The sequence below is a fragment of the Protopterus annectens genome, chromosome 8.part0 (genome assembly GCF_019279795.1).
Source record: "Protopterus annectens isolate FY-2018-M chromosome 8.part0, PAN1.0, whole genome shotgun sequence".
Lineage (NCBI taxonomy): Eukaryota > Metazoa > Chordata > Ceratodontiformes > Protopteridae > Protopterus > Protopterus annectens.
The window spans coordinates 1,396,179,322-1,396,207,235 of NC_056741.1; the positions used below are offsets into that span (position 1 = coordinate 1,396,179,322).

Genomic DNA, 27,914 nt, shown 5'->3' on the forward strand with positions numbered 1-27,914 from the left:
AGTTGCACATGGATAGTCTCTGATGCTTTGTGCTGTGCCACCAACCTGGAGGTGTGGGTATCTTTGACGAATATTGATACTCCCCCTCCTTTTGTGGTTTGGTCCAAGTTTTGGGGCCGAAAAGCATGGTATGAGGTATAACCTGGTAGTGCTGGGGTGCTCTCCAGAGCCTTGAACCAGGTTTCTGTTACTGCACAGATATCGATGTTCTCCATGCTAAGGAGAGTTTTGAGTGTGTGCATCTTGAGGTTTAGGCTTCTGGCGTTGAGTAGCATTACTCTTAGTTTCTTATCCTTTGTGATACCTATGGAGGTGGGTTTGTCTTTGGAGCCTTGCCTAAAAAAGGCACTATGGGGGTAGCAAGAGCCTTTGCCAATATCCAAAAGCCCAGGGGTGACAGGTGCAAGCCATCCCTAGCGAAGCATCATGGCTTGTCGAGCATGTCATCCCAGGCTGACAGGCATTGGATCCCTTTTGAATGACACCAATACTTAAGCCAATTGTTGAAATTGATCATCTTGTCTTCATATTGTGGCATCATTCTTGGTGAGGGTAAGATGCTACTCAAGGTCATGGTCATACCGGCCTCGGCTACATGCTCAGAGAGCTCCTCTATGTCTCTTTTCATGTAGTCCAGGGAGGTACGTCTCAGGTCATTCACACCAGCATGGACAATGACTGAGTCATATTTGTACTTGCCTTGGAGTGATCTGAGTGCTTGGGTTATGTGGCGGATCCTAGTGCCCGACAGGCAGCTCACCGTGACATTCTCGGATGAAGCACCTTCTGTGTGGAGTCTGCATGTCCTCCCCACGGTCGAGTGATGTTTAAAGACATGCAGGTAGGTGCATGCCTGAATGGGTGTGCCTTCTTTGAAGGATGGGCATCTAGCTGGCACCTCTGCACCGTAAAAATCCACTGCCAATCATTAGTGGACTGGAGTTCTGCTGTGGTGACCCCTAGCCAGGAAAAGCTGAAAGTCATTAGTTTTTCTAAGGCCTAATGGTGGCCTAATGGTTAAGGTGTTTGCCTTACAAACACAAGGTGCAGGGTTTGAGCCTCACAAGGGATAATTGGCTAGGCTAAAAATGCCTCGCAAGTGCAGTTAGGTTAGTACTAACCTATGAACCATAACCTATGAGCTATGAGCCATTGTTATCATGTTGCAAGGCATCTGAGTGGCTTAAAATTGGGTGGAAAACTAGTGTGATTTCTCTCCCTATGTCAATATCTTGCACAAATGGAGCTGTACTAAAACATGTGTTGGATAATCTTATTCTATGTCCATGTAGTAATACACATAAACACAATTTGTAGAGAGTGACAGATTCCAACACCTGCATACCAAAGTTTATAAGCTAAAGAGTATTGGATCGATCTGCAATGTCACTGGAGAAGTAGACCTACAAGGCTGAGATAATGCACATGTCAACAGATATCACCATCATTGTTTAGCAAAGCAGATGAGTGGGCTAAAAGTGTTGGGAGAACCCTCTCTTGGAGTAATAGTACTGATCAGAACTGTGGATGAAAGCCATTCCTACCTAAATTGGTGTTCACACACATGCAGTCACAGATAATTAATTGCTGGATTTGAACCACCTACCTGTCTACATACACAAGCTAAAGTACATTTTAGCAACTGCAAGTACCACGGGAAATGTCTGACCACTAGTGTCAGATAATGCACATTTGAAAGGATGACATTACAACTGTGTTACATAGAAAATGTGCATGATAAAAGGCTCTAAAACTGGTGGTAGAACCCTCTCCTGGTGTAAATCTACACATCAAAGCTGGAGGTGAAGCCATTCGTACCTATACTTCCATTCACACACATGCAGTCATCCAAGTGAGTAACAGTTGGATTCAAACCACCTACCTATTTGATTACACAAGCTAGAGTACACTGTATTAACTACAAGCACTACAGGAGAAGTCTGACTACTAGTATGAGATAGTGCACATCTGAATGCCTGGCATCACCATTGTGGAGCAAATAAGATGTGTGTTTGCTAAAAAGGTCTAAAAGTGGTGGGAGAATCTACACATTGGCACTATGGGTTAAGCCATTCCTACCTAGATTTACATTCATACACAAACTCATACAACTGAGTAATTGCTGGATTTGAACAACTGACTTAGTTAGTTACACAAGCTAGAAAGCAGTGCCACAGGAGAAGTCTAACTACAACAATGAGACAGGGCACATTTGTAAGAATGACCTCATCAGTAAGCTGGAGAGAAAATGTATTGGCTAAAACTGGAAGAAAGTGATGGAGGAACCCTCTGTCAGTGAAAATGTTTCTCCTGGGTGGAAGCCTATACATCTGATCTGGTGTTAAAGCCACATCTACCTAGCACCAAAGAGGCGCACACACACTCACGCGCACACACACACACACACACACACACACACACACACACACACACACACACACACACACACACACACACACATTGACAGTATTTCCATAATGTGGGAATAGAACCACCAACCTGTTTAGTTACACAATCTAGAATACACAGTATTAGCCACAAGTACCAAAGGAGCGGTTGTGTTACAGCAATGAGACAGAAAATGTTGGAAAGGATGACTTCATCAGTGAGTTGCAGAGAAAATGTCTTGGCTAAATTTGGAAGAAAGTGATTGGCAAGCCCTTTCACAGTGTAAATGTGTCCCCTGAGTAGAACTGTACACATCAGATCTGTTGTATCTACCTAACACTGGAAACACACACACCTATTGTATTTCTACTCTGTTGGATCAAACAACCTACACATCTAGTTACACAGTATTAGCTGCAAGCACCACAAATGAAGTCTGACTGTAAATGTGAGATACTGCAAATCTATAAGGATTACCAAAACAGTGCTTTGCAGAAAAGATTGTGTGCATTACAGGTCTGAGTGAAAAGGAATATCTCTTGGCAAGCAGAATAAACAGAAAGATGCCAATCTCAAGTTATTGCATACTGCTCAGAGAAGCTCTATATCCTGTCATTTATGTACCTTGCAGTCATGCCAGTGACATGTATTTGCTTCACAGTATGGTGTACTGATGACAGTGGATGGAAAACCAAGCATTCCTGACAGGTCAGCTCAGGATGACAGTATGAAAACAGTAATCATTTAGTGAGTTGTTTTCAATATTTCCTTATGCTTGGACAATGTGCAGTGTAAATTACCTCCCTATAAGTCACACAAATGAAAATACACTTCTTAATACCACTCAGCAAGTATTTGTGCAAAGGTCTTAATCCAATGTGCATCATTTGTCAGTCTAATATGTTGCACTGCAGACACAAATGTACATAATGAAGTGCTTAGACAGCATAACAGTTAACTCATTATATCTTGAGTACAACAGCACATTAGAACACACACAAGTAAGACAATGCACTAACAGCATTTCAGTTTTGTGAAATTTGCTTCCTGAAACTCACCACTTTCAAGCACATTTATACAAGTGATGGCAAAGTACTAGCACACGAGTAATTATACTTTTAGGTTTTGAACTTAGAAAGGAAATTAACAGTGGTCTATAGTACTCCATGCCCGTGTTTTCCCAAATAGGGAGTACAGACATAGATGCAGTTCAGATTCTGATGCAGTTCAGAAACGATGTGTGTAATGCTGTTTTCTGTGTCATGATTTACACATTTGTCATGATAATTGCAGTAAAGTACTCATAGGGATAATACAGGTGCCTACATAGACTGTCCTTATATCTGGTGACTACATTCGAGACATGTTGTACTGCTCATTATGCAAGTGTATGTGTTTGTATGACATCCTTGAGTGCTACAGTCAATATATAACATACATCTACATGCCATACTTAAAAGACTTCAGAAATGCATGACATTGCAAAATAATTCATCCTTTCACCTTCTGTGTGTATGGCAGCAATAGTTTTAAGAAGAGCCTACTGTAATATGCTTATTAACCTATAAATCCTTGATTTTACCAAATGTCTTGCACTTATTTCTGGGAAGGAAGGAGCATGTTTGTACTGCTTATGAACCACATAAGGGACCAAGCATGTTAATGCTGGTGGAATCAAGGAGTCAACAATTAATGAGGAATTATACTCTTAAATACTTTTATATCTGACGGTGGATTTATACACCTGACAATCTGCATAGACAGTGTATAGACATGATCAAATAGCTGATCACACCACAAAGGAAGGCAAATGTGAGGGGCCAAAACACAACCATTTGAAGGGACTATGGAAACACTATGAAGCACGGAAATGTTTGTGCAGCATACTTCATAAAACTATTTACAATTGAAATATCCCATATGTTGTACATTATACTCTGCAGTCTGTTCAAAATATGCTATCACTCTGTCTTTCCTTAGCAAAGCAAGGCTAAGCACAGTAGAATGAGGGTCAGCAGACTAATGTGGCCACAGTAAAAAATTCACCAGTTCTTTGCAATAATCCGGATAGTGAGATTTACCCTGAGTTACAGTTACTGCTCGGTGCCAGATATGCAAATGCTGAGGGCAAAGAGTGATAAGATAGAAGGGGAGGGAGAGAGAGAGAGAGAGAAAGCGAGAGAGATTGAGATTGAGAGACACTGTTAGAGACATAGAAAGACTTTTGTTTATGGGCCATTTCTGGCCATCTTTGTAGTGTGTTACTCCTATGTTTGCCACCATAATTCATCTGTAATGCTCTATAGAATACAGTGTTTCCAATATGGAGCAAAAAAGGATAAGAGAATAGAAACATGATGAAGACATAAGCAGGATAATGGTGGGTTAAGAACATAGGTAGCCAACAGTTATACACACTCTATTAATATGAAAAAAAACATTACATAATATTTGACATACTTCTCAATTTGAACTCTTGACACTATGCAAAAAGCACAGTACAGATTTGAGTATTATCTCAACACACCACATAGGAACTCATACTTTGCTAAATTAATATCACACATTTAAAGGGCGAGTGACAAATGACTGAAAAAAGAGAGAATGTAGGTATCGGGTTTCATATTAGTAATGACAACTGTTACATCCGATAAGGTCTGTATTACATCTAGCAGACAGACATGCAACAGTAACTGTTTCACAGTAATGATATCAGTCTGTTTTTCTATAACATGGTGGAGTTAAACAAGCTTGCATGGATATATCCATACAAGTGCAGTCGAAGGCAAACACTAACCCGTTTTTGTCATAGGATATGAATCACCATTTACCATCAGTTAGAAATGCTGCATGATAACAAATGTAGCACAAATGCCAACTACAAAAATTGAAGCTTTTTTTATGGGCAATCTGTGGCCATCAGTATTGTGAGATTCTATTTTTTGACTAGAATAAACGTGAAAAAGGGATGGATAGGACAGTGTTGTAAATGTAGGACAAGCAGAGGGTAGGACTCAGGGAGAAGAATAAAGGAATGTGCAGGATGTAAGTGAAGGAGCACCATAGATATTCACTTCTTCATAAGATATATGTATAGTTGTAACAATTTAATGAATTTGGATTATCATCAAATCAGGGCTGGGTGACAACAATTGAAAACTGCTAAATGGCCATTTGGACCAAATCCATTGTATCTAGCAGACACATAGGTGAAGTGGTGATCTACGTATGGGGCATGTTTTCTTTTGCTTTTTTTGTGAGATAGGTGCCTATTTTTTCTTCTTTTTTGTGAGAGAAGACTATGAGGGAAAGTGGTTAGGAAAAAGATGATTAAATAGGAAGGGTAGGTTAAGTGCTAATTGCAGACATATATGACATACAAGACAGACAGGGATGATGATGGATGCAAAAGGTTGGGGGTTTCCATGATTGGATTTAGGTAGGAGATATCAGAGGTGCATCTGCTTCCAGCAAGACCAGAGTGAGAATCTAGTCCTCGCCCCAAGAACTATCACCACTGTCTCCTTATAGGTTCATAGGTAGGTACCCTAGGGCCCATACAAGCCTAGCCAAAAAATGTACCCTGGCTTTCGCCACCCACGAAAATTATTTTCCTGTGCCCCTGTCGAGCAGAGTCACAGAAGTGATCCCCGGGGTGAATTTCCCATTTCCCATCTGTCACAGATCCCTGGGTCAGTGCTGGATGGGGTATTGACTTTTGCAATTTGACACATGACTTTTTCTACTCTATTGATTTGCGCACTGAGGCCCCTCTACATAATGTCCTCCACAAGCCCTGTCAGCTCCTGATAGGTAACAAAATCACCACCTCCATGAGTACTACTCCCAGAAGATACCACTGCACCAGCATTCAGGGCAGAGCTACCTTGACATGATTGGAGCAAGTGGGGTAGGAGTTGCGGAGGCATTGTTGTCAAGTTTGGACCCATATGAGCTGGGTGTCTGTGCTGCCTGTGGTGGTGCTGCCACAGCAACCTGTGGAGGTATGATGGTCCAGTCCCCAGTGGTCAGTGTATTTCCCCATGCTAATGGTCATTTGTGTTGCAGCAGCAATGTTTCCAGAATAAAAAAAAAAAAAAGAGAGCAATAGGGTTGGGGATTGAAAACATACATAATAACATCAATGCTATGTCACAATATTATAACAAAATACAAACAAATTGACACATATCTGTGGTAACCTTTGCCACATAAAGATGTGATGTTAAGGCCTAAATGTGTCATAAAATGCATAAAAAGCCTAGAGGGATCCCTCTGTACTTTAAGTGCTAGCCACAAAGTTTGAGAAATAATTTTATGCTCAACTCCTGAGAGACTTGCTTAGCTACAAACATCTGCATTACAAGCTGAAGCTAAGTGAAACTTGCTGTAGTGAATTTTAGTCTTCTAAGTACAAACTTGCAGTCTTAAAAGTGCTGTATTTTCATTTTTTTGTTTCCTAATTGTGTTTCTGAACAGTGTGCTGTGTGTTTCTCTGCAGTTAGTTCCCTACCCTCCCTCCCTGCTCCTGTGTTAGTGTTGGTGGCTCTGGAATTGCCCACCCCTCCTGTAAGTCTGCATTAGAACACTCCTCCTGGGTCCATCTAATTTGCTCACTTAACCGAGTACAGTTAGATCATATTCTGAATCTAGAGTTCACTCTACTTAATACAGAGAAAAGATTTGAGAAGGCCAGCCTACTTAGGTTCTTCCTTCCTCTCTTCTTGCACTTAAAAAAAATAATAATAATTTTTGCACTTTGTTCATTTGCTTTTACTGTATTTGTGTTTCCTCCTACTTTATTTTGCTTTTCTTAAAAGTACTCAATTTTATTTATTCTGCTGCATTTATTACTGCTTGGCCATAGCCTGGTTAAATTGTAACTGTTATTCTAAGTCTTTTGGTTTAAGCACTTGGGCTTCATACAGGCTGTTTTACATTAAGAAGGTTTGTGGTCTGCACTGTTGTGGCAGGACAGGTAGCTTACAGCCTTCTAAGCTGGGAATTGCTGATTGAAGGCCCAGTGTCTGCTATTCTAAAAGTGTATTAGTTCTGGCTTAAGCACTTGGGCTTCAGGCCATTTATTCTACAGTAAGAAGGTTTGTGGTCTGTACTCTTGTGAGAGGAGAGGCTGGATTCTGCCCTTCTGAGCTGGCAATTTCTGGTTAAAGGCTTATTATGACTGCTTATTTGAACTGTTTCTTTCTAAAATTGGTGCGCCTTGTTGCTGTAGCATAGACCAGATTCAGGCCTGCTGAATCTAGCTTTGTTTGTATAACTTGAGCACTGATCCAGGCAGTCTTTTTTTGGGGAAGGTTCCCATGCACCCTAGTAAGCAGGGGTGTGCATTTAGAACTTGTCTGATTGAAGACTGCTGGAACAGGGCTCAGTTTTGAGCTTTTTTCTGTTTAATTGGGTAACTTGTTTAAGTCAGTTTGTTTGTTTTCTATTGTTTCATATATATATATATATATATATATATATATATATATATATATATATATATATAGCACTTTATTCATCTGCTTTCACTGTATTTGTGTTTCTTCCCATTTTATTACTGGGGGCATTGACTACAACTCTGATCTGCGATATATAACAATAAGTATCCTTTTCTGTGCTTTTAAACTGTTATTTTTTTTTTAGTGTATCTGCTTAATTTTCTGAAAAAAAGAAAAAGAAAAACAAAAAAACAAACAAAAAAATATATTTATAAAAACTTGCTTCCCACCTTTCTAAGCTAGTATACACCAGTTTTCAGGTTAGTGCTGAATTCAGGGCTGTGTTACAAATCTCTGTGTTTGCCCTTACCTTACTTGGATAGAAGGAAGTTTTGCTGTTCACCTGTGAGAGAGGGGAGCTTTGAGCAGCCTATCTGTCCCTGGAGGAGTGGTTTCAGCCCAGAAATTAGTAGTTTATTGGCCATTATGACTATTTCTATCTCTTTCATTTCCCTGCTATAAATACCATATTTGCCTGGTTTTGCGCACCAGACAGCGCTGGTTAGCTAGGGTAAAACTATTCCCGGCTCCACAAAGTCTCCTCTTCAATTTTTCCCTTGGAACTAGCCATTCATTTCTCAGCCCAGCACTTGCTCAAAACTTATAGCATGCACTTATAAACCCTAGCAGTAGACCCTCCTGTACTGTACAGAAGGACAAGGCTCTCTATTCGACCTTACCAGCCATCCAATAAAACAGTTCACTGTACCTATCCAGGCATGTCCAAAGGGCAGTTTCAGGTGTACTCTCCAGTCCAAGTGGTGAATCTGGGCATTTTGAGGCAATGTTACAACTGCCTCATGTACACAGACAACCCTCTCCTCCTACCACCAAACACAAATACATGTGAGAGATGCAGTTATACAGCCAAACTAGAGGCTAAGCTCTCTCAACCAAAGACTGGATTAGACAGTCAAGAGGAGAAGGGAAATACTTGCATCACACCACCAGTCTTACATGGACCCATTAAACCAGCAATGGTAAAAAACACACATAAATACATGAAAACATACTCGAAGGCTCTAAATAAAAATACGCAAACCAACAGAGACCTCCAAAGCAAACATCCAAGCAACCTCCACCCCCAACACAAACCATAAAACACATACTTCACAAAACCAGTGTGCCATGCAATCACAGCCCTTAAGGCAAAATAACATACCCAACATACTAGTAATAGGTCACTCTATAGTCAGGCACACTGACGTCCCACTCACTAGGCTGAATAAGGAGAAGGTTACTGTTAGCTGCCTGTCAGGTGCCAGGATCTGTCACATAACACAAGCACTCAGATCACTCCAGAAGAAGTACAAATATGACTCTGTCATTGTCCATGTTGGTGTGAATGACCTGAGCCGTACCTCCCTGGACTACATGAAGACAGACATGGAAGAGCTCTCTGATCACATAGCCCAGGCCGGTATGACCCTGACCCTGAGTAGCATCCTGCCCTCACCAAGAATGATACCACGGTATAAAGAAAAAATTCTCAATTTCAACACTTGGCTAAGTTTCTGGTGTCATTCAAAGGGGATCCAATGTCTGTCCGCCTGGGATGACATGCTCGACAAGCAACGCTGCTTTGCTAGAGACGGCTTGCACCTATCACCCTTAGGCTTTCGAATACTGGCCAAGGCTCTTGCCACCCCCATAGTGCCTTTTTTAGGCAAGGCTCAAAAGACAAACCCACCCCTGTAAATAGCACAAGTTACAAAAAACTAAGGGTAATGCTACTCAATGCCAGAAGTCTAAACCTCAAAATGCATGCACTCGAGACACTCCTCAGTATGGAGAAAATCGATATATGTGCAGTAACAGAAACCTGGTTTAAGGCTCCAGAGAGCACCCCATCACTACCAGGCTACAACTCATACCATACATTTCGACCACAGAACCCAAACCGAAAACAAAAAGGCGGGGGTGTATCCATATTCATCAAGGATACCCACACCTCCAGGTTAGTGGCACAGCACGATGCTTCAGAGACCATCCACATGCAACTAACAATGAGCAAAACTGCAATTCAAATTGTAGCTTGTTACAGATCACCCATCATGTCCCAGGACCCCCATTCCACGTTTCTGGAAACACTGGGAAACATAAAGGTCTTACCAAACACCCTAATATTGGGTGATTTCAATTACCCAAACATTAACTGGGAGAACTACTGAAGTACTAACTCTCTTGCCCAACTTTTCCTAGAATTTATAAACTCAAATGCCCTGGTTCAACTGGTCAACACTCCCACCAGAGGTGACAGCATATTGGACCTGGTCATCACCAACATGGGCGACTGATGTTCCACACCAGAGGTCAACCACTCGCTGGTTAGATCTGACCATAAACAAATCACTTTGGACATCCATATTCCCCCCACCCCCACCCCCCGGACAAGAAAACCACCATGAAAAACTTTTCAAAAGCAAACTTCATGTTACTTAAGACTGAGGTGGAAAGTTTCAAAGCCCCCATGCTGAAAGATAACACTGTCCAAGCTGAAAAATCCTTTACTAATGCATTCTACAGGCAGCTACAAGAACGCATGGATCGTGCCATTCCATGCAAAACCAAGATTCACTCCTCCAAGAAAAGGAAACCAGTCTGGTGGACTCCTGCCATAAACAAGCCATACAATACAAGGAGGAAACTAGTACAGAAAAGAGTAAAATCCCAAGAAGGGAAGACATCCCTGATCAGTATCAGCAAGAAACTAGGATCCCTCATAAAATCATCCAAGGCGAGCTTTGAAGGAAAAATTGCCAAGGACTCCAAAGATAACCACAAGGCATTCTTTAGCTATGTCAAGAATCTAAGTGGCAATGCTCAGATCTGCTCGGAGTTAGTGCAGAATGGCACAAAATACACTGAACCAACTGATATCGCCAACATCCTGGCAGACAGGTTCAGCGCAAACTTCACCCCCCTCTCACTCCCAAAAGGGCCCATAACCATACCAGAAGAATGTAGAGTCCCTGAAATCACAGACACTCAGGTTAAAACAGCCCTCTCCAAAGCCAAAAACACAGCATCAGTGGGACTGGACGGTGTCCCAGACTGCGTCGTACATGAGCTCAAAGATGAACTAACCCCTCACCTAAACACACTGTTCAAACTCAGCCTCTCCACAGGATACATACCCACAGAGTGGCGCACAGCAACAGTTATACTGCTCCACAAAGGTGGAGCCACAACAGACCCGGGGAACTATCACCCTATAAGCCTGACTAGCTTGGTTTGCAAGGCTATGGAGCGCATCATCATGGAACTCATTAACAGAGACATTGGGAACCTCCAAACACTGGACCCTACCCAGTTTGGCTTTGTTAAGGGCAGATCATGCCTCCTAAACCTGGTGGACTTCTTTGAGACAGTTACCAAGGGTATAGACGAGGGGAAAGGTGGTACACACTGCCTACCTAGACCTCACTAAGGCCTTCAACGCCATGCCCCATTCTGGTATTATAGACAAGCTCAACAGCCTGAACATAAACCCCTACTTCACAAGATGGGTTGCCAACTGGCTCAGGGACAGAACCCACATGGTGAGAATTGTGGGAGTTAGGTCCGACTCTAAACCGGTTACAAGTGGCGTTCCCCAGGGCTCAGTCCTAGGACCCCTCCTTTTCGGCATATACTTCTCAGAGGTACAGGCAAGCACAGGAGGACTATGGCTGAGCAACTTCACAGACGACTGCAAACTAGGGGTTATAACTGACTCTCCAGCTGACACAGACATCCTCCAAAAGGTTCCCACTGAGACGGATATCTGGTGTCAAAATCATGGCCTCAAGCTAAATGCCAAAATGTGCATAGTCATCCCCTTTGGAAAAAACAAAGTACCCACAAACTACCACATAGGTGGTAGTCCCCTAAATACAGAAGATGTAATAAGGGATCTGGGGACCCAAGTAGATAGTAATCTCACCTTTGATAATCACATTGCCAAAGTGGTTAGAAAATCCTTCTATGTGGTCCACCTAATCACAAAAGGGTTCGCATCCGGATCGAAAGAGGTCATTGTGCCTCTCTACTCATCACTCATCAGACCCATCATAGAGTACAACGCCTCATTTGGGATGTGCCTTACAAGACACCTGCAACAGCTGGAAAGACCACAGAAGTACCTCACCAAGAGGATCACTGGCCTCAAACAGATGCCCTATGCAGCTCGACTGAAGAAACTCCAGTTGTACTCGGTTGCATACCACCTACTCAGAGGTGATCTCTGCCTGACATACAAGGCCATGTCCAACCCAGAATTGATGGACATGCTCCACCTAAAGAAAACCTTATCCCCGTGAGCCAAATGCTCTAGGGATCTAAACCTCACCACAACAATAAATAGGATGTGCTGGAGGGATAGATTCCTGTCCTAGAGACTTCCCATGCTTTGGAACAAGATCCCAATCTACATTAGGCAGAGCTCCTCGCTAACACTCTTCAAAAGAAACCTTGACAAGTGGATGGGAAACAGAAAGTTTACCCCGGGGATCACTTCAGTGGCTCTGCTGGACAGAGGCACAGGGAACTAATCTAAGGGGGCAGCGAAAGCCAACACATTCTAGCTAGGCTTATAAATGCCTTTGGGCAGATAGCCTAGTACTAACCTATGAACCTATGAACCTAAAATGCATAAATGTCACTTCTATTTTATAAATTAGGCAAATAGATGACTACGGCATTTCTGATGTCTGCATTCCAAGTACAGACATTAATTTACAGAACTAGAATGTTTAACGTTATTTGATATTGCAGGGAAAAAAAAAAAAAAATATATATATATATATATATATATATATATATATATATATATATATTGTATAATAAAAGCAAATTGCTTTTGTTGGGAATTGAACCCTCACACAAATAACTTGATTAACACATTACCTAATACAATGACAAAGAACTATTGGAGCAGGCATGTATGCTTGATATATACTAGATATTCTCATTCAGTTTGTGTGTATCAAGCTCATATGGACTGCTGCCCTGACATTAAGTAAAATTCAACAAATTTCATATTTATTATCAGCTTGCCTGCATTTATACCTGAGCCATACTTATCCTGTGTCTCTCTAAGGCAAGCAGATCTTATCTTGATATGTCTCACTGTTTCTAGTTATGTCTTCAATAGCTGTACAGAACAGAACAGAACAAAAACAGACAAAAAGAAGCTTAATAACTAAGTGCATTGTCTGGCAAATCCATGGTATATTCTTCACTGATCATGGGCCATTATACTTACACAACTCAGGGATGTTTGCAGTTTGTGAAAATGACACAACAGCCACAAGGCTAATAAACTAAGAAAAACACTAAAAAATAAAAAAAAATCAAGCCACCAAGGCAGGAAACTGTTAGCTACATGTTTGCAGTTTGTCTTCCATTGGCTCAGGGGGTTCTGTTTGCACCTCTTCCTGTCATTATAATGGTGATGGCATTGTTCCCCAGTGTGTGAAATGCCAGTTGCACCAAAGAAAGCCTTGGCCATGCCATTCAAAGACTTTGCCTTGCACTGAGACCTGCTATAGCCCTCCTGCAGAAGCTCACAGCTGTAGCACTTTGCAGGGAGTGCCACAATGATCCTGGGCTCCTCTTCACATGACCTTTGGGTTCTAAATTGAGCACCACCTTCATCTTTGCCTGATATGTCTTCTGAAGGATACCTGAAAAGGTGGCAGTGAATTGGCACCCAGTTCAGATCTTGCATGTATCAGCCTGTGTGCAATGATGGACAACCTTGCCAAATACATCTGCACAATTTAAAGCACGTAAATGACCTGGCAGAGAAATTGTGTCTGACTCTTTCAGAGTATAATGCAGATGTGAAATATGTTAATGAGAGCTGGGCATGTTTTATAATCCCTTTACTTACACGTTCCACTGTGTTATCCTCAAATGCCTTTTGATGATAATATCTGAATGACATTTCAGAGGATATACTGCCACCTCTAAACATGATCTCTGTTATGGTGGATAGTAATTATACACAGTCTTCTGACACAGTGATAGGACATGACATCAAATCTATCATGCTAATAGTAATCAGTGTTGGAAAGAGATGCATCGGTATGAATTAGAACATAAAGATTTGGTGGGACATGCAACTACATACCTAATACTTATATGTGTTCGGTCATATTTTTTTACAATAATGTTTGTGCACATTATACTTATACAATTATAATTTAAATTAACCACGATCATTCTTCTGTTTAACAATCGTTACACAGAGCTGTTTGCAAATTTAATTGCTGTGTCAGTTGTACTTCATGTTAAATTCCTAATAAACATTCTGTGACAATGCATTCTGACCTCCTGATGAATATTATTTGTAAACGTGATTTACACCTTGCATTTCTTATGCTGTTTCTCTGAACTTACTGCATTAACACTTTGAGCCACAGAGAAATTTACCTAACAGGTATATTTTCTTCACTCAGTACTGTCCAGAGTGCTGACTGAAAAGCAGCAGTGCCAGTCTACTAAACTGTTGCTGACTGATAGTGACCGCTGGCACTTAACGGCACACAATGCCAACCATCATCCAAATGCAGAAGCTAACCAAAAATTAAAAAAACTATGGCATTATCCACAAAGTTTTTGAGGTTGGTATAATGGTTAACATGCTTAACTTACAGACCCAAGGTACAGGGTTTCTTTCTCCCAGGGTCTAATTGGCTAGTCTTAAAATGGCCCACAAGGGCAGTTAGTCTAGTACTATTCTATGAACTTATGAAGTTCCAATCTTTAAACAGTGTTTACCACATGATAATTTACATTTCTGGTACACATCATCATGCTTCATATAATGACATTTCTTGAGAAAGAGGCCACATAGGAGATTACATCAGATCATTTTGTACATAGCATATAGAAGTAGGAATTGCATCTTTTTAAAGAAAATACCTCACTGTCATGATACCGACTTAGGAGATATGGGTGATTAGTCCAGAATATTACAAATATTTCCACATCCATTATGTTAATGATTGCATTTAGTCACACTTTATTGCATGTCATATTGTTTACATCATGCATATAAAAAGTGTTATTACTAATAACAATAGTTAATGTTCCAACAACAAAACACTGTGAATATTAAATCCATACTACCAAATGCTGGAATTAAACTCTGCATTATCGTTGCTGTTACACATGTCATTACATTCACACTTTCAGCCTCAGAGAAAGTGGCAGAACAAGTGTCTTTCTGGCAATCACTAGTAAGTATTGTTAACATTATACATATAAAACTAATAACTGTAATTTAAGTTACTATACTAAGTGTTATGCTTAGCACAATTTAGAAAGAGTACAGGTCATGCATTTAGCCTTCATTAAAAAGAGGGGGTTTGCACTTTTCATGTTGTAACTTGGCAGTAGTACTTAAAGTTCAATTCATAATAAAAAGGTTGTGACAATTCTCATTCTGATCCCCTCAGTAAAAGTATCTGTCATCTGGATTCGAACCCAACATTACCTCTGTTGGAACCCAAACTTACTGTATTAACACCTTGCACCACAGTGAAAGGCAAATGACATGTATTTTCTTCAGAGTGCTGACTGAAGCACAATGGCTCCGATCTTGTTTGTGCTACTGATAGCATTCCAAATTAAATTTCTGAGGTTTTGCCTTGGGAATGAAATATCATTTACTGCTAATGACCACTGGCAGTTAACAGTGAGGAATGAGGATTGCCAAGCAGTGAGCAAAAGCAGAAGAAAAAAATAATCAGTCTGCTGATTTCTTCCACTGGTGGTCTTCTATAATATGTAGCATTAAACCTAGTAGCTATGACATTAGCCTCAAGCAGTCACTATTTTCACAGTGTTTGCCACTTGCATATCTGTTACACAGCCATCATAACTTCATGTAATTATACTTCTTCATGAAGAGACCATATTTTTTACACAGCATATACAAGTAAAATTTACAACTTTATAAAGGAAACGCATTACTGTCATGAATAGTAATTCTGACATATATACAATGTTTTTTATTAATTATCCATACTAACACATTCATTATGTTGCTGCTTTTGCCTCACACTTTAGCTCATATCATACTTGTTACATCATGCATATAAAAATGTAGTAATAATAGTAGTTCACATTAAAAAAACAAAAAAAGATTTGTGCAGCTATAAATGGTAACTTTATTTATTATTTATTTATTCATCTTTGTTTACTGGGAAAGTCTGACTGGTAATATTCACTTTCAGCAGTGGCCCAGAGATGAAGTCTCCATTTGTTTGCTGAGAATGAGGTAATACTGCATGTCCTCCATCAACACAGATCACTCCTGTTTCAGAAAGTCTTAGCTGACAAGCCCTTCTGTGACTTTATTTAGCAGCAGGAGGTCGATGATGTCACAACAACGAGAATGGGAGTCGAAATGAAAGGTATTTAATATATATGAAGCAGATAAAGATGGAAGGGACTTTCCTGAAAACTTCTTCAGGGAATGGGAGAAGATAAAATGTATTAGGAGATTTTAATATAATCATGGACAAAGGAAATAGGATGTTAAGAGTAAGGCAATATAATGTACTGACTTGGTGGGAGTTGAGGCAAACTACGGGGGGGGGGGTGAGATTGGGAGGATATAACAAAAGGTATATAAACAAAGAGACAATAACATTTTCTTTCAATAAAAATGTGTATGCTTTGACAAGTAGGCTAGAATGCATTTTTGCATTTGTTAAAAAGAGCAGTGGGGAATGGGGAACTAGGAAATATGTACTTACATTTCTATGTAGAAGGCAGACAAGAGTATGACTATATAACATAAAGAATGGAAGTGGATTTGGATGCACTGGAGATCAGTGGAAGAGAAGAAAAAGCTGTAGACCAACAATTTAGTGAAGCTGTGAAGCCCATCACTTGAATCTAGCATAGTGAGTAGGACTTCAAAAATGGTGATTCTTTATTTTAAGGTTTGACTACCTCAGAGCTTATTATTTTACAGATGAGGTGCAGAGAGTTTTGCACAGATGAATGCTGAGCATAGTATTGATATATCAGAAATATCTGTGTGTGTCAGAATAGGTTTTCACTAAGAGAATTATTTCAGACATTACAACTGACAAAATGGATTTTTGGATTTCAGATTAAAAACATGTTTGTATTTTGAAAAGGCATAAATACAGCAACTGTATTTTGCAAGCTAGATAAAGCTCATAATACAGATTTGTTATAAAACAAAGGAATAAGAAAAGCAGTTGACCTTGTTTTGTTACGTATTCTGTAATAAATACACCCTTGTTTGTGTGACTGCATAGATGAAATCATGGAGACAAGAGTACAGTGTGAAAATATATAGAGATGTACCATTATTGGTAGGTTTAGAATAATAATTGCATAGTTCTACTGTCAATCAGAGTTGTAAATTATCACATAAATTTTCCAGAGCATCATGTCTTCATGTACTTAGTATCTGTAGTTCTGCCATGTTAGTTAGTCTAGTTTTAGATTATTTGAAATCATGTTAGACTTCATTTGATGTTGCCAATGTGTTCTGAACAGTTAATGTCTTGTCTTAAACTGCTTTGTGTCTCAGTGGACTTATTGAAGAAAGATGGTAAGAAGGAAACTCTTAACAAGAGGACTTTGTACAGCACTTCTAATTACTTTAAACAGTTTTGTGAATTTGTTGCCAAAGTTCCTTTCAGATATCCTGGTTCTGTAGTGAATAGGATAAAACCCTGAACGTGACTCGACCCAAGATCAATTAATAGCTTGGTTACTGGAAGAGCCAAGCAGGGGAAGCTGGGAGTGAATGACTTGCACCAGCTTGCTCGTCCTGTGAGGGTGGGGGGTTGATAGAGGTCGCAGTTGAGCAACTGCTCGTATTCAAGCAGACAAACTTGCACATTCACAATGGCTGTAGGAATAGGGGACATGGATTTAGTAATCCCAAGTTGCTGATGTTAACTCTCAGAAGGTACGCATGTAGAACCATGCACATCCCATGGCAAGACCATGGTATGCCCCTGCACTGACTCTGGTTTCTATATCAGCCATCAGGGTTGAGGGTAGGGCCATTAAAGAGAAAACTCCAGTGGCTGCAGGCAGGATGGCTTATATGACCATCTCTCACTCATGGAGTAAAACAGGACTAATTCACAGCAACTGTCAAGCCAGTAGGCAGCAGGGGGCACAACAAGTTGAGGTGGTTAGTCCCAACCAAATGAGCTTTGCTGGAGTGGTAATCAGTCAAGCCATATCCACTCTATTTGCCATAGTTTGTATATACCTTTTGTCTGGGTCATGACTGCAAATGGTCCTTTAAACCAGTTCATTTACATGTGATTAACTGAATAAATGAAATTGTGAAGCTGTCGCTAGCCATTAGCATATGACATACTTTATGGCATACCTACACTCTGTCGAGAGACATTTGATTTTTTGTTTTGTTTGTTTCATTTTGTCAGAACTGCACTGACTTGTATGGAGCAAGCTGTCAGGGTACTACAATGTTTTTTTTTACTCTTCCTCACTGTAGTTTGACCTTAGAATTAGTGGGAGATGGGAGGAGGCAAAGTCCCCCACATGTGTGGGTGCAGGAGGGCGACATGTAAGAAGAACTTTTTTCTGTTTTCATGTTTTTTCAAACTGTACTGCTCAATATTGAAAACCTGATGAAGCATGATTTGCTATTGGAAACATAGATTGAACTTCAGGAAAGCATATATTAACCACTGTGATATGCAGTTTTTCCTACTACCTTATGTAAACTTTAGAGATTTACAAATTTTGCTTAGTTTTTCATCTTTGGTTTATGATATAGTAGTCCACTGTGACTGGTGCAGGCCTCCATATTTTTAATGTTGTGCAGAACCAATTTATCATAAAAATATGGCTTTGTAAGAAAGATTCTTTGATATTCTGACTCAAGACTACTCACTTGTACCTTCTCAGTTTGTAATACTAGAATGTACAATCTATCTAAAATGAATACATTTTAATAGCAATATTAAGTTACGGTAACATTCATTTTATCAAATGCTATGAATTTACAAAAATGTTCATTCATACCTCTCTGGGTATACAATAGCCATTTAGGACAATGTCATTTTCCAGGACCCGTGAGTTGGTAGGAACAACAGGGTAAAGTCTGCAAACAGACAATAAGGTGAAAATGTGAGTACTTCAAAGAATGAAGAAACAGATACGGAAAAAAAAGAATCATGAATATTCTTGTATCACTACAAATAACACACCCATTTAGTAATGCTGTTGCTGGTGTTTTTTTTTTTCAAATGTTAAGAGCACATATATTTACAAAAGAAAGTATTAGATGTTAAGGGACACTTTAACCAATCATATTTTGCAGCATGTGTTATGAATTAGTTGCGATTTAAAACAAACAGATAGGACTTGCCATGTGAATTCATTATTGTCTGAAGCACAATTTGAAATCATACCACAAACACCTACTTCTAAAAAGAAACATATTTTAGAATGCTGTTCAGTCATGTGACTTGCAGATATGTGGCTTTGGGTTTCAAATACTTGAGTACTGGTCTGCATACATCAATACAAAGAGTAAATGTTACGTAAGATAACGATTGCAGTAAAGACATAAAATTAAACAAAAACTTTCAATAAAGTACATGAATATAAATCAATCCTACAGTACTGTAATATACCAACATTGATATACATTTGCTGAACACAGATTACTTTACAATACAGTAGCAGATATTTCTGAGTAATAAAACTGGGTACTTTATATTAAACTGAGCTAGAAAGAAAGAAAAGCACTGCTGATACATTTGGTTAAATGAAAGAGAGGTTAGTACTTAGGAAAATGTTCACTAGTGAGAAATGATATAGGAGAGACTTGTGTTTTGAAACAGAGCAGAAGTTAGGAGGCAGACAATAGTTGCATTAGGATGCAGTGAAATTGTAAATAGTCAATTAAAGAGTAGTGTTTGGTGCATACATTTAAAACTTGATAATTATTGAATTGCATATGCAATATTAGGTGGCTAAATCCTGTATAAAAAGTAATCAAATCCACTGACCTGCAACCCTGGCTCTAGAATGTAAAATCCACAAATTAAATAATGAAATTACCAGATTTCAACCATGATGCTGTGTACTATTTTTAAATTTAAAACAGCTTGTACAGTTACAAACTGTGCTGTTTCTAAATAGTAATCAAGGTGGTGTTTTAAAAGCAAAAAAGTGATACTGGACATTTAATTTAAATAACTGAATGATAACACATTTCTTTAGGGAAAAATCATCATCATTTATTTTATTTGTTAACCAGGGTGTGGAGTGATCTCCAAGGATCTTTTTCAGCCTCAGCCTGGGAGCTCTGTCTGGGTACGTGATTTGATCAGAGTCACAAACTTAGGCAGATAGATGTGGAGGGAATCAAACCCTGGAACACATGAAGCTGCTCGTTAACAGCTCATAGCCTTCATCCTCTGTGCCAACTGATGGACATTACTGACTCACTACATGAGGTCAAAGTGTCACATCAGCCTTTGGCACTTCTCTTGATTCACAGGTCTCTTTTATGATTCATACATCTCTTGGCCGGACGTCCTTGCCTCCTCATGCCTTCTTCCTGTCTCTCCCATATTTGCTTTATCAAATCATCTTCTGCATGGCCGCACATGTTCTCCTTGACTTTCTCTGTAATTGGGTTACTTTAGCTTCTCTGATATCCTTATTACTTGGTTTGTCCCAAAATGTGCATTCTACTGCCCATCTCAGCCAATTTACCTGCATGTCTTTAAGCTTTCTCAGCTGCTGTGCTTACACTGTCCAGTTTCTGTGCTGTACAGAAGCACTGGTTGCACAACTATTTTGTAAACTTTACTTCTCATCTTCTTTGGCATACTTCTTTCTACAGTATCCCTGACACTGAGCCATTTCACTTTAGAATAGCAACTATATGCTCATACCAACATAAAAAGCAGAAATGTCTAGTAATATAAGAGCACAGATTAAATTTTCATTAAATATACAGGTGATTAATACTTAAAGAGCTAATACACACAAATAACAGCACATAAAAATCTTAACGAAATCTTACAGCCTGAACATGTGAACAGATTTATGGGTCACTGTGCTTTCAAAAGTCAATGTGCTACAATACCTATATATCTTCCTCATTAAGCAGTTATTTGCATATGTCCCATGATATCTTCATCAAGGGAGGTTTGTAATTTTGTTTATATAGATGGTACTCGATTTTGCCAGGGTCCTTCTGGTTTGATCTTAGATGCAGTTGTTGTGGGACATATTTACCCTTTGGTTTGGAATACACATCGGAGTCAGCATGGTTCTATTACTCAATGTATATTTAAAAAAAAAACTATATATATATATGTATATATATATATATTTATATATATATATATATATTAGTAGTATAAAAATTAAGTTTTCTATGAAATGTGTTTAAATGTTCGCAGTGATTCTCTTGAGTTTCCTTTTTTATTCTTTTCTTCACTGTTGTGTGACAGCGCAGTTAACCACAAAAAGTGCTGGTGCCCAAAAAAACAAGTAAAAAACAAACACCAAATCCACACCAGAAGAGACCACAGTAGCAATAGATTAGCGTATTCGTCCTTTAATCACCGCTTTCGTCCACAAGACTTCTTCAGAACAATACATAACAAAACACTTGTGGGAACCTGTTTAAATACAAGTCTTACAAGCACCTGTAAAACCGTAGGTTATGTGTTAAGAGGAATGTTTTTTCATAACCTTACTGCATTGTGTTTATGTTTATTTAAGCTCTCTGATTTCTAGTTGTTATTATTTAATTAAGTAACTTGTTAACTGATGGTTTGCCGCTTGTAAGATTTGTATTTAAACAGGTTCCCATGACTGTGATAGTGCAGTTAGTATATTTAAGCAAGGGGGGTGGAGGACAAAATTGGCCACACAGGGACCTCTGTAAAAACAAGTTTTTAATGTATGTTTGATCTAATAAAGTTATGGGACAAACGTGATCCTACAAAATGAGTTTTCAGTCAATTTTTAATTTTTGACGACATAAACGGACATGTTTTTATTTTGCATAGCTTACAGTAGAGTATTGTTATCTGAGAGCTTTCAGCATTTTACTGGAGGGCATATTCCAATTTGGAAGTAGCCAATTGCTTGAATCACTTCAGGAATAAGAAAGCTCATAAGCACATAGCTTAGATGTAACTCTTTTAGAACTTTATTGGCTATCAACTCTACATAGAATTTTAATGAGATTGAGGCATCTTTTTGAACTTTATTAAAGAATTTGTCAATTGACTCAATTATATTATGTTCTATGGTATCTCTTACGTTTCTATCCAAAGCACAGAGTACATGTTTTGCAAGCACTGACTGTTCGTTTGTTGACCTGCAGACACCCTAGAGAATATCAAAGTCCCTTTCTGAGTTAGCTCTATTTTTTGCTGGAGTTCTTGGCAGGCTTTAAAAGGAACACATCTATCATCATGCAATGTAATTTGTAACATTGGTAAATCAAGAGAAATTAAATTTACAAGCAGTGAAAAAACTAAGGGTTCCTGTTAGGATATATGCCTCTGGTACCCTGTCATGTTAGCAGGCAGTGTTAGTAACATCAGCAAATAGCACCATTTCCACAGAAAATGATAACTTTTATTTTGAACAAAATGGCAGCATAACAAGAATGACGACAACTGATCACTCAAACTCACAACTGGCAAACTCAATTCAATGCATTATGGGATACAGTGCTTCTTAAAACAGCAAAGGTAGACATTCTTCTTAAAGTGGCAGTGCAGTTACACATACTCACAGTACATATAGACATATAGCAACTATGCATTTCTTATCATCACATTTCTAAAATAGATCCCACCTGTGTGGTATGAGCCAGGTACAGGGCAGTGCACAGCACAAACTATTTGGAAAGTCTTATCTATTGACGTGTTCCTATAAATGAAGCTTGTTGTACTGCAGATGGGCAAATCAAAGATTTAACCTTTTCTGAATCCATGTTTTACGTCAGCAAAGTTGTTCGCCAACAGCAACCTCTTCATTAGTTAGTTATCATCTTTAATGTAGAATTATTCAGATGACTTTTACTTCTGCAGAAATTGTGCATATTGACTGATATTGGTGGACTGTAATGACAGCAGTTTGAGTGGCCTTTTATGGCTGAAATGTTCTGAAATGGATAGTTTTGCTTTTATTGGTTCATATGTTTTGTTGTGGTGCTGCGGTAGCGTTGTCGCCTCACAGTAAGATGCTGTCCGGTTCAACTCTCAGCTAGAGTGTTTTCTGCGTGGAGACATGCGTGAATGGGCGTACCTTTGTTGAAGGTTGTGCGTCAGGGCTGGCAACTCGGTACATAAAAATCAACTGCCAATCATTAGCGGACCGGAGTTCCGCTGTGGCGACCCCTAACCGGGAAAAGCCAAAAGACACAACATGTTTTGTTTCACTTCTTACAGGCAAAATGTTCAAAATTACACAAGTGGTGCTGTATTACACAAGGGATATATTTTAATATCAGAAAGGTGAATCAAAGAACAGATACATTTATGCATGGTTCTAAAAATGTGTGCAGGGGCCCATGTTTTGAAAACAGCCCCAAAGGTACATAACCTGCCACTGGTCAGATACACATTCTATGAATATGGGCTTCTCTGCAGTTGCAATGAATGTGAGTTTTAAGGGCAGAGAAGTTTACTGTTGCTCATGCTAAGTTAGTTTTCACTGTGAGACTGTATTGTTTTTTTTAATCATTGGTCTCTCAGTGTTTGTGCAACAAAATTTGAATTTTTTTTTTTAATTAAATTCAAATATCTGCAATCATTGTAGAAGTAAAGAAGAAAATAGTATGTACACTGACAGGTTTGGACAGTGTTTATGGTAACTGGATGGCGAGAGAGAGACAAGTAATGGGACACACTGGAATGGCTGTGGGGTGTGTGTGGGGGGGGTCTTGATCCCTTACCTTGCCTAGGACCCCAATCTACCATGATCTGGCTTTGCTGCCATCCTTAGGAAGGTTGGGAAGAAGATGACAGTTCAGAACTTATTATAATGTAGTGTTGTAAAGGTGTTTCAACATCACCTTAATTCATACTGCATGGATAGAGAATGTGGGCTGAATATATGATATGTCATGTGATTCAGCACCAAGAGATTGGTTAGGCAGAGGATTGTCATAAATTATAAATTTCTTGGACTGCCTGTTGATGACAAGATGTTAAGGGACTGGTTCAAGTCAGATAGGTTGCTGCTGGTAGTATGAGAGGATAATTTATGTTTCCATATTATTGTTTTCCAAAAGAGCTTTGATTACCCAGATAAGAAGCCATTTTCCACTGGTATCACTGAAATCAGGCTTCCTCTGCTGCCAACCTCTCATTCTGCTTTCCTTAGTAGCTACCTATCCTGTGATGGCCCCCTGGTCTGACTCACATTGGAAGGTCTCCCTTCTAGCTGAGCCTTACACACTGAAGTCCTCCAGTTCTTCATGTGTGGGTTCTAAGAGAAGCAAGCTTCCATGCATCACTGAGTGGAATGGGCCATGGAGAAGCTACACTGGGCATTTCTATTAAGCCATAACCCCCCCCAGACATAGTGTGGGCACTATGCCATTTTATGCATATCGGCATGCCTTTCCCCATGGTGACATACCTCCCATCTGGGGCTCTACCTAAATGCTTAGCAATGCAAATCAACCGGTGTGATATCTGCTTTCAGCACCACAGCATTGGCCTAGCTTCCAACACATCCTTACTCATCCCAGACCCTGAAGAAATGTGAGCAGGTCAAACCTCATAATTCTTCTCCTCCAACACATCTACACCAGCAGGTGCATAAGCCATTACCTGAACTTGGCTCATCTTGGTCATAGTCAGAGCTTTATCCATCTATGCCAGTGGAACTGACTACTTAATAAGATGACTTATTGTGACTAAGCTGCCTTAGAGGAAATGCTATGAGTGTAATTCAAAGTGATAAAAGCTTGATAGTGATCAGGGCGTGGCATTTATTCCCATTTTTCAAGGCCTTGTCTCAAGCTGTAGTCAGAGCTTTTAGTGAGCTAGCCATCAGCATATGTCTGTGATCAGTATGCTTTCTTTCAGAAGGAACAACATATTGCCATTGTGTAAGGATTTTTCAGAACGACTCAGTTGCTGGCACCATATGCTTTCCCAACATAACAGAATTCCAGTAAGTAGCCCTAATTTCCATAAGCAAGGCTGTTTCCATGGAAGATGGTATAGCTCTCCCTTTCGCATAAACTATCTTGACTATGATTTCTTGAAAGACCAACAGGAGAAAAGTGACCAGTTAGGATGGAGCCCAGTACTTGAGCATCTGTGGGCTTCTGTTTGTCAGAATAGCACTCAATAAGTGTGTGTGCCTCTATAAGTAGGAATAAGGCCTTCCAAGGTAGATAGTAGTAGTCTAGTGTTTTCCTAAGTTGGTTTCTATAGAGATCCTACCAGATGATGTTGAAATTCCCATGGAGTATGACACTCTTTTGGGTAAAGTCTGGGTATGCCAGAAGTAGGACTTTATCAGAGTTTAAGAGAAGAGACTGACGGACAATATCCAATCCCTATAAACACTGTTAGAATATTTCCCTCAAATGGATATTTGTGTACGTACCTGCCTTTTTATCTAAAAATACATTTCCCTTGCTTATAAATGCAAAGTTGTACCCACCCACAGTTTCATTCAGAAGAAGCAGCAAGGCATTTTATTCATGGCCCTTGGATACACTATTCACATTTCCCTACTACAGCACATGGTATTTATACTGCGCCTCAGTCTTAAGTAAGTAAAATCACTATAGTTATAGGCTCACCTTAAATAATGATTGCTTATTTTTAATGGAATGTACAGACATCATATTATCCACTCTATGTACATGTGCACTGACCACAACAGTGACATAGGTAAGTTACATCTATCAAATCTGGAAACTGTTGATGCACGTGGAACCATGAACAAAATTGATAGCATCACATGTGGATCTGTAGAATACTAAAATGGGCATAACAAGCCTCTTTAGATATCTCAGTTTAAACAATTATGCCATATTTAAAAAAATCAATATGTTTTAAGGTATAAACAGTAATGGGAGGCGTTCTAATGTACTCTACTTTCTTTGAAAAAAATCTATCTTTATTAGAATTAATATTAAATCTTTTCCCATTTTCACCAAACTTGCCTGCAAATCTAATAACGGAAATGATCCTTTTTGTGTTTTGTTTTGAACTTCTCCACTGCCACTTCACTGTCCGTGATATATCGGTAAAGACTACTTGTATTCTGTTTCAGACTGGTAAGATGCCCTGTAGTTTTCTAGTAACAGGGACCTGGAAAAATCTGGAAATACAGAAATGTATCACAACTAATGTTCTTCAATACAGAAAAATCAAAGGTGTGACCATTTTTGCAACTGAAAATGTATGCCAGGCACTTGGCCCTACACAGTGTATGAATTAGAAGAAAGGGATAAGAACAAGTGGAACCTGAAGAAAGCAGTAACCAGTTGATCTGCTGGTGAAGTGTCACTAAAGCACACAGCCACTGACGTATGATAAGTACTTTGTGAAACTGCATTTTACATTTATTTGTTGTTCACTATGTAGGTGGAGTAGAATCAAAGTTTTAGAGTGGCAATTTAGTTCAAAGGGTTAGGGACATGATCTGCTACCAAGCTTCTTCCTTTAGTCTTGAGTTTGAGTCCCTTACTTTCCACTTTCAGACTTTGTGCTCCCAAGCAAGTTATTTAACCAGGCAACATATTCAGCTCTCCCAGAAAGTCTGCATGTGTAAGTTTACCTTATTAACAGATAAATATTAAATAAAATCAGATAAACACAATATACTTTTTTGAAACAAGGCAAAAATGTATGCAGACTGTAGCAACAAAAACACTATAAACATTAATAAAGACGTAGCTAAACTAAAATCATAGTGTACTTTTAATGTGGTAATACAAGGGTATGCCTGTGCTGGACAGCAAGCATCAGCAGACCAGCAGCTCTTTTAGGTAAAATACATTGGACTTCTGCTTTGGTCTCCGTATGTTTTTTTTATTATTATTTTTTATTTATTTTCATTTCTTTATGAAATCCACATTAGGGCAAATAAATGATAAATACTGAGAAGGCTAGCTCACATGCGCAAATTTCATATTCTTTCAAAACCTAGCAAAAATAATCAAAAGCATGTCGACAGGCCTCACTGGGATGGCAGATTATGTGGGCATGCCATTAAAGTATTAATATAAAGGTTTTAAATATGACTGAGGATAACAAAAGGCATTTGAAAATATTTATATGACAAATAATGGATACAATGTAATTTTGGAGCAGGTACAAGAAAACAAAACCAAAGAAGTAGATACTCTGAATAACAAACACTAAGAATCTCCAAATAACATGGAACTGAGAATAAAAGCAGATGGAGCCTGAGAGCATATTTACAAATGCATTATTTTTATCAAATATGATATAGGTTATATGCAAATACAATTAAAACATCATCAAGGGGTATCCATTAGAATTAGTAAGACAGGTTGTGAAGCACAGACGATATATATAAAAACATATATATGTCATTCAGATGAGATGTTAAACAGAGGTCCCATGTGTTTGAGTTGGTGGTAGCTCAGGTGGATGTAAAAGATTCCACAGCAGAGTAGGAGAAGTTTCTTAATAACCTGACCAAATTTCCTCTAGTGTTAGAAATACAACCTTGGGTCTCCTGTAAAAAGAGGTGGGACTAACCTAGCCAATACAGGATAAATAAATAAAATAGCATAAAAATGTTTTTGATTTTCTGATAAGTAAATGTTCATCGAGTAAAAAAGTATACATCTAATATGAAACATTTATCAGCATTTTTGCATAAATAATTTTATTAGAAGACACATAAGTTAATATTTTGCAACTATGGTATAACATGGACATCATGTTATGTGTAAGAACATTTTGACAATTGTTTTCACCTGAAGCACTTCACATAATAATATACTTTTAAAAGTATGCGAAATGT

General features: G+C 39.0%; 1 protein-coding gene across 1 annotated transcript in view; it reads right to left on the reverse strand.

Annotated features, from left to right (window-relative positions):
* LOC122809460 (sterol 26-hydroxylase, mitochondrial-like) overlaps positions 1–27,914 on the reverse strand; it is an 858,859-nt gene that overhangs the window by 80,789 nt on the left and 750,156 nt on the right. Inside the window, exon 8 of the mRNA XM_044080983.1 lies at positions 18,930–19,008. Within this exon, the coding sequence (XP_043936918.1) occupies positions 18,930–19,008 (79 nt within the window). The remainder of the gene's footprint in view (positions 1–18,929; positions 19,009–27,914) is intronic.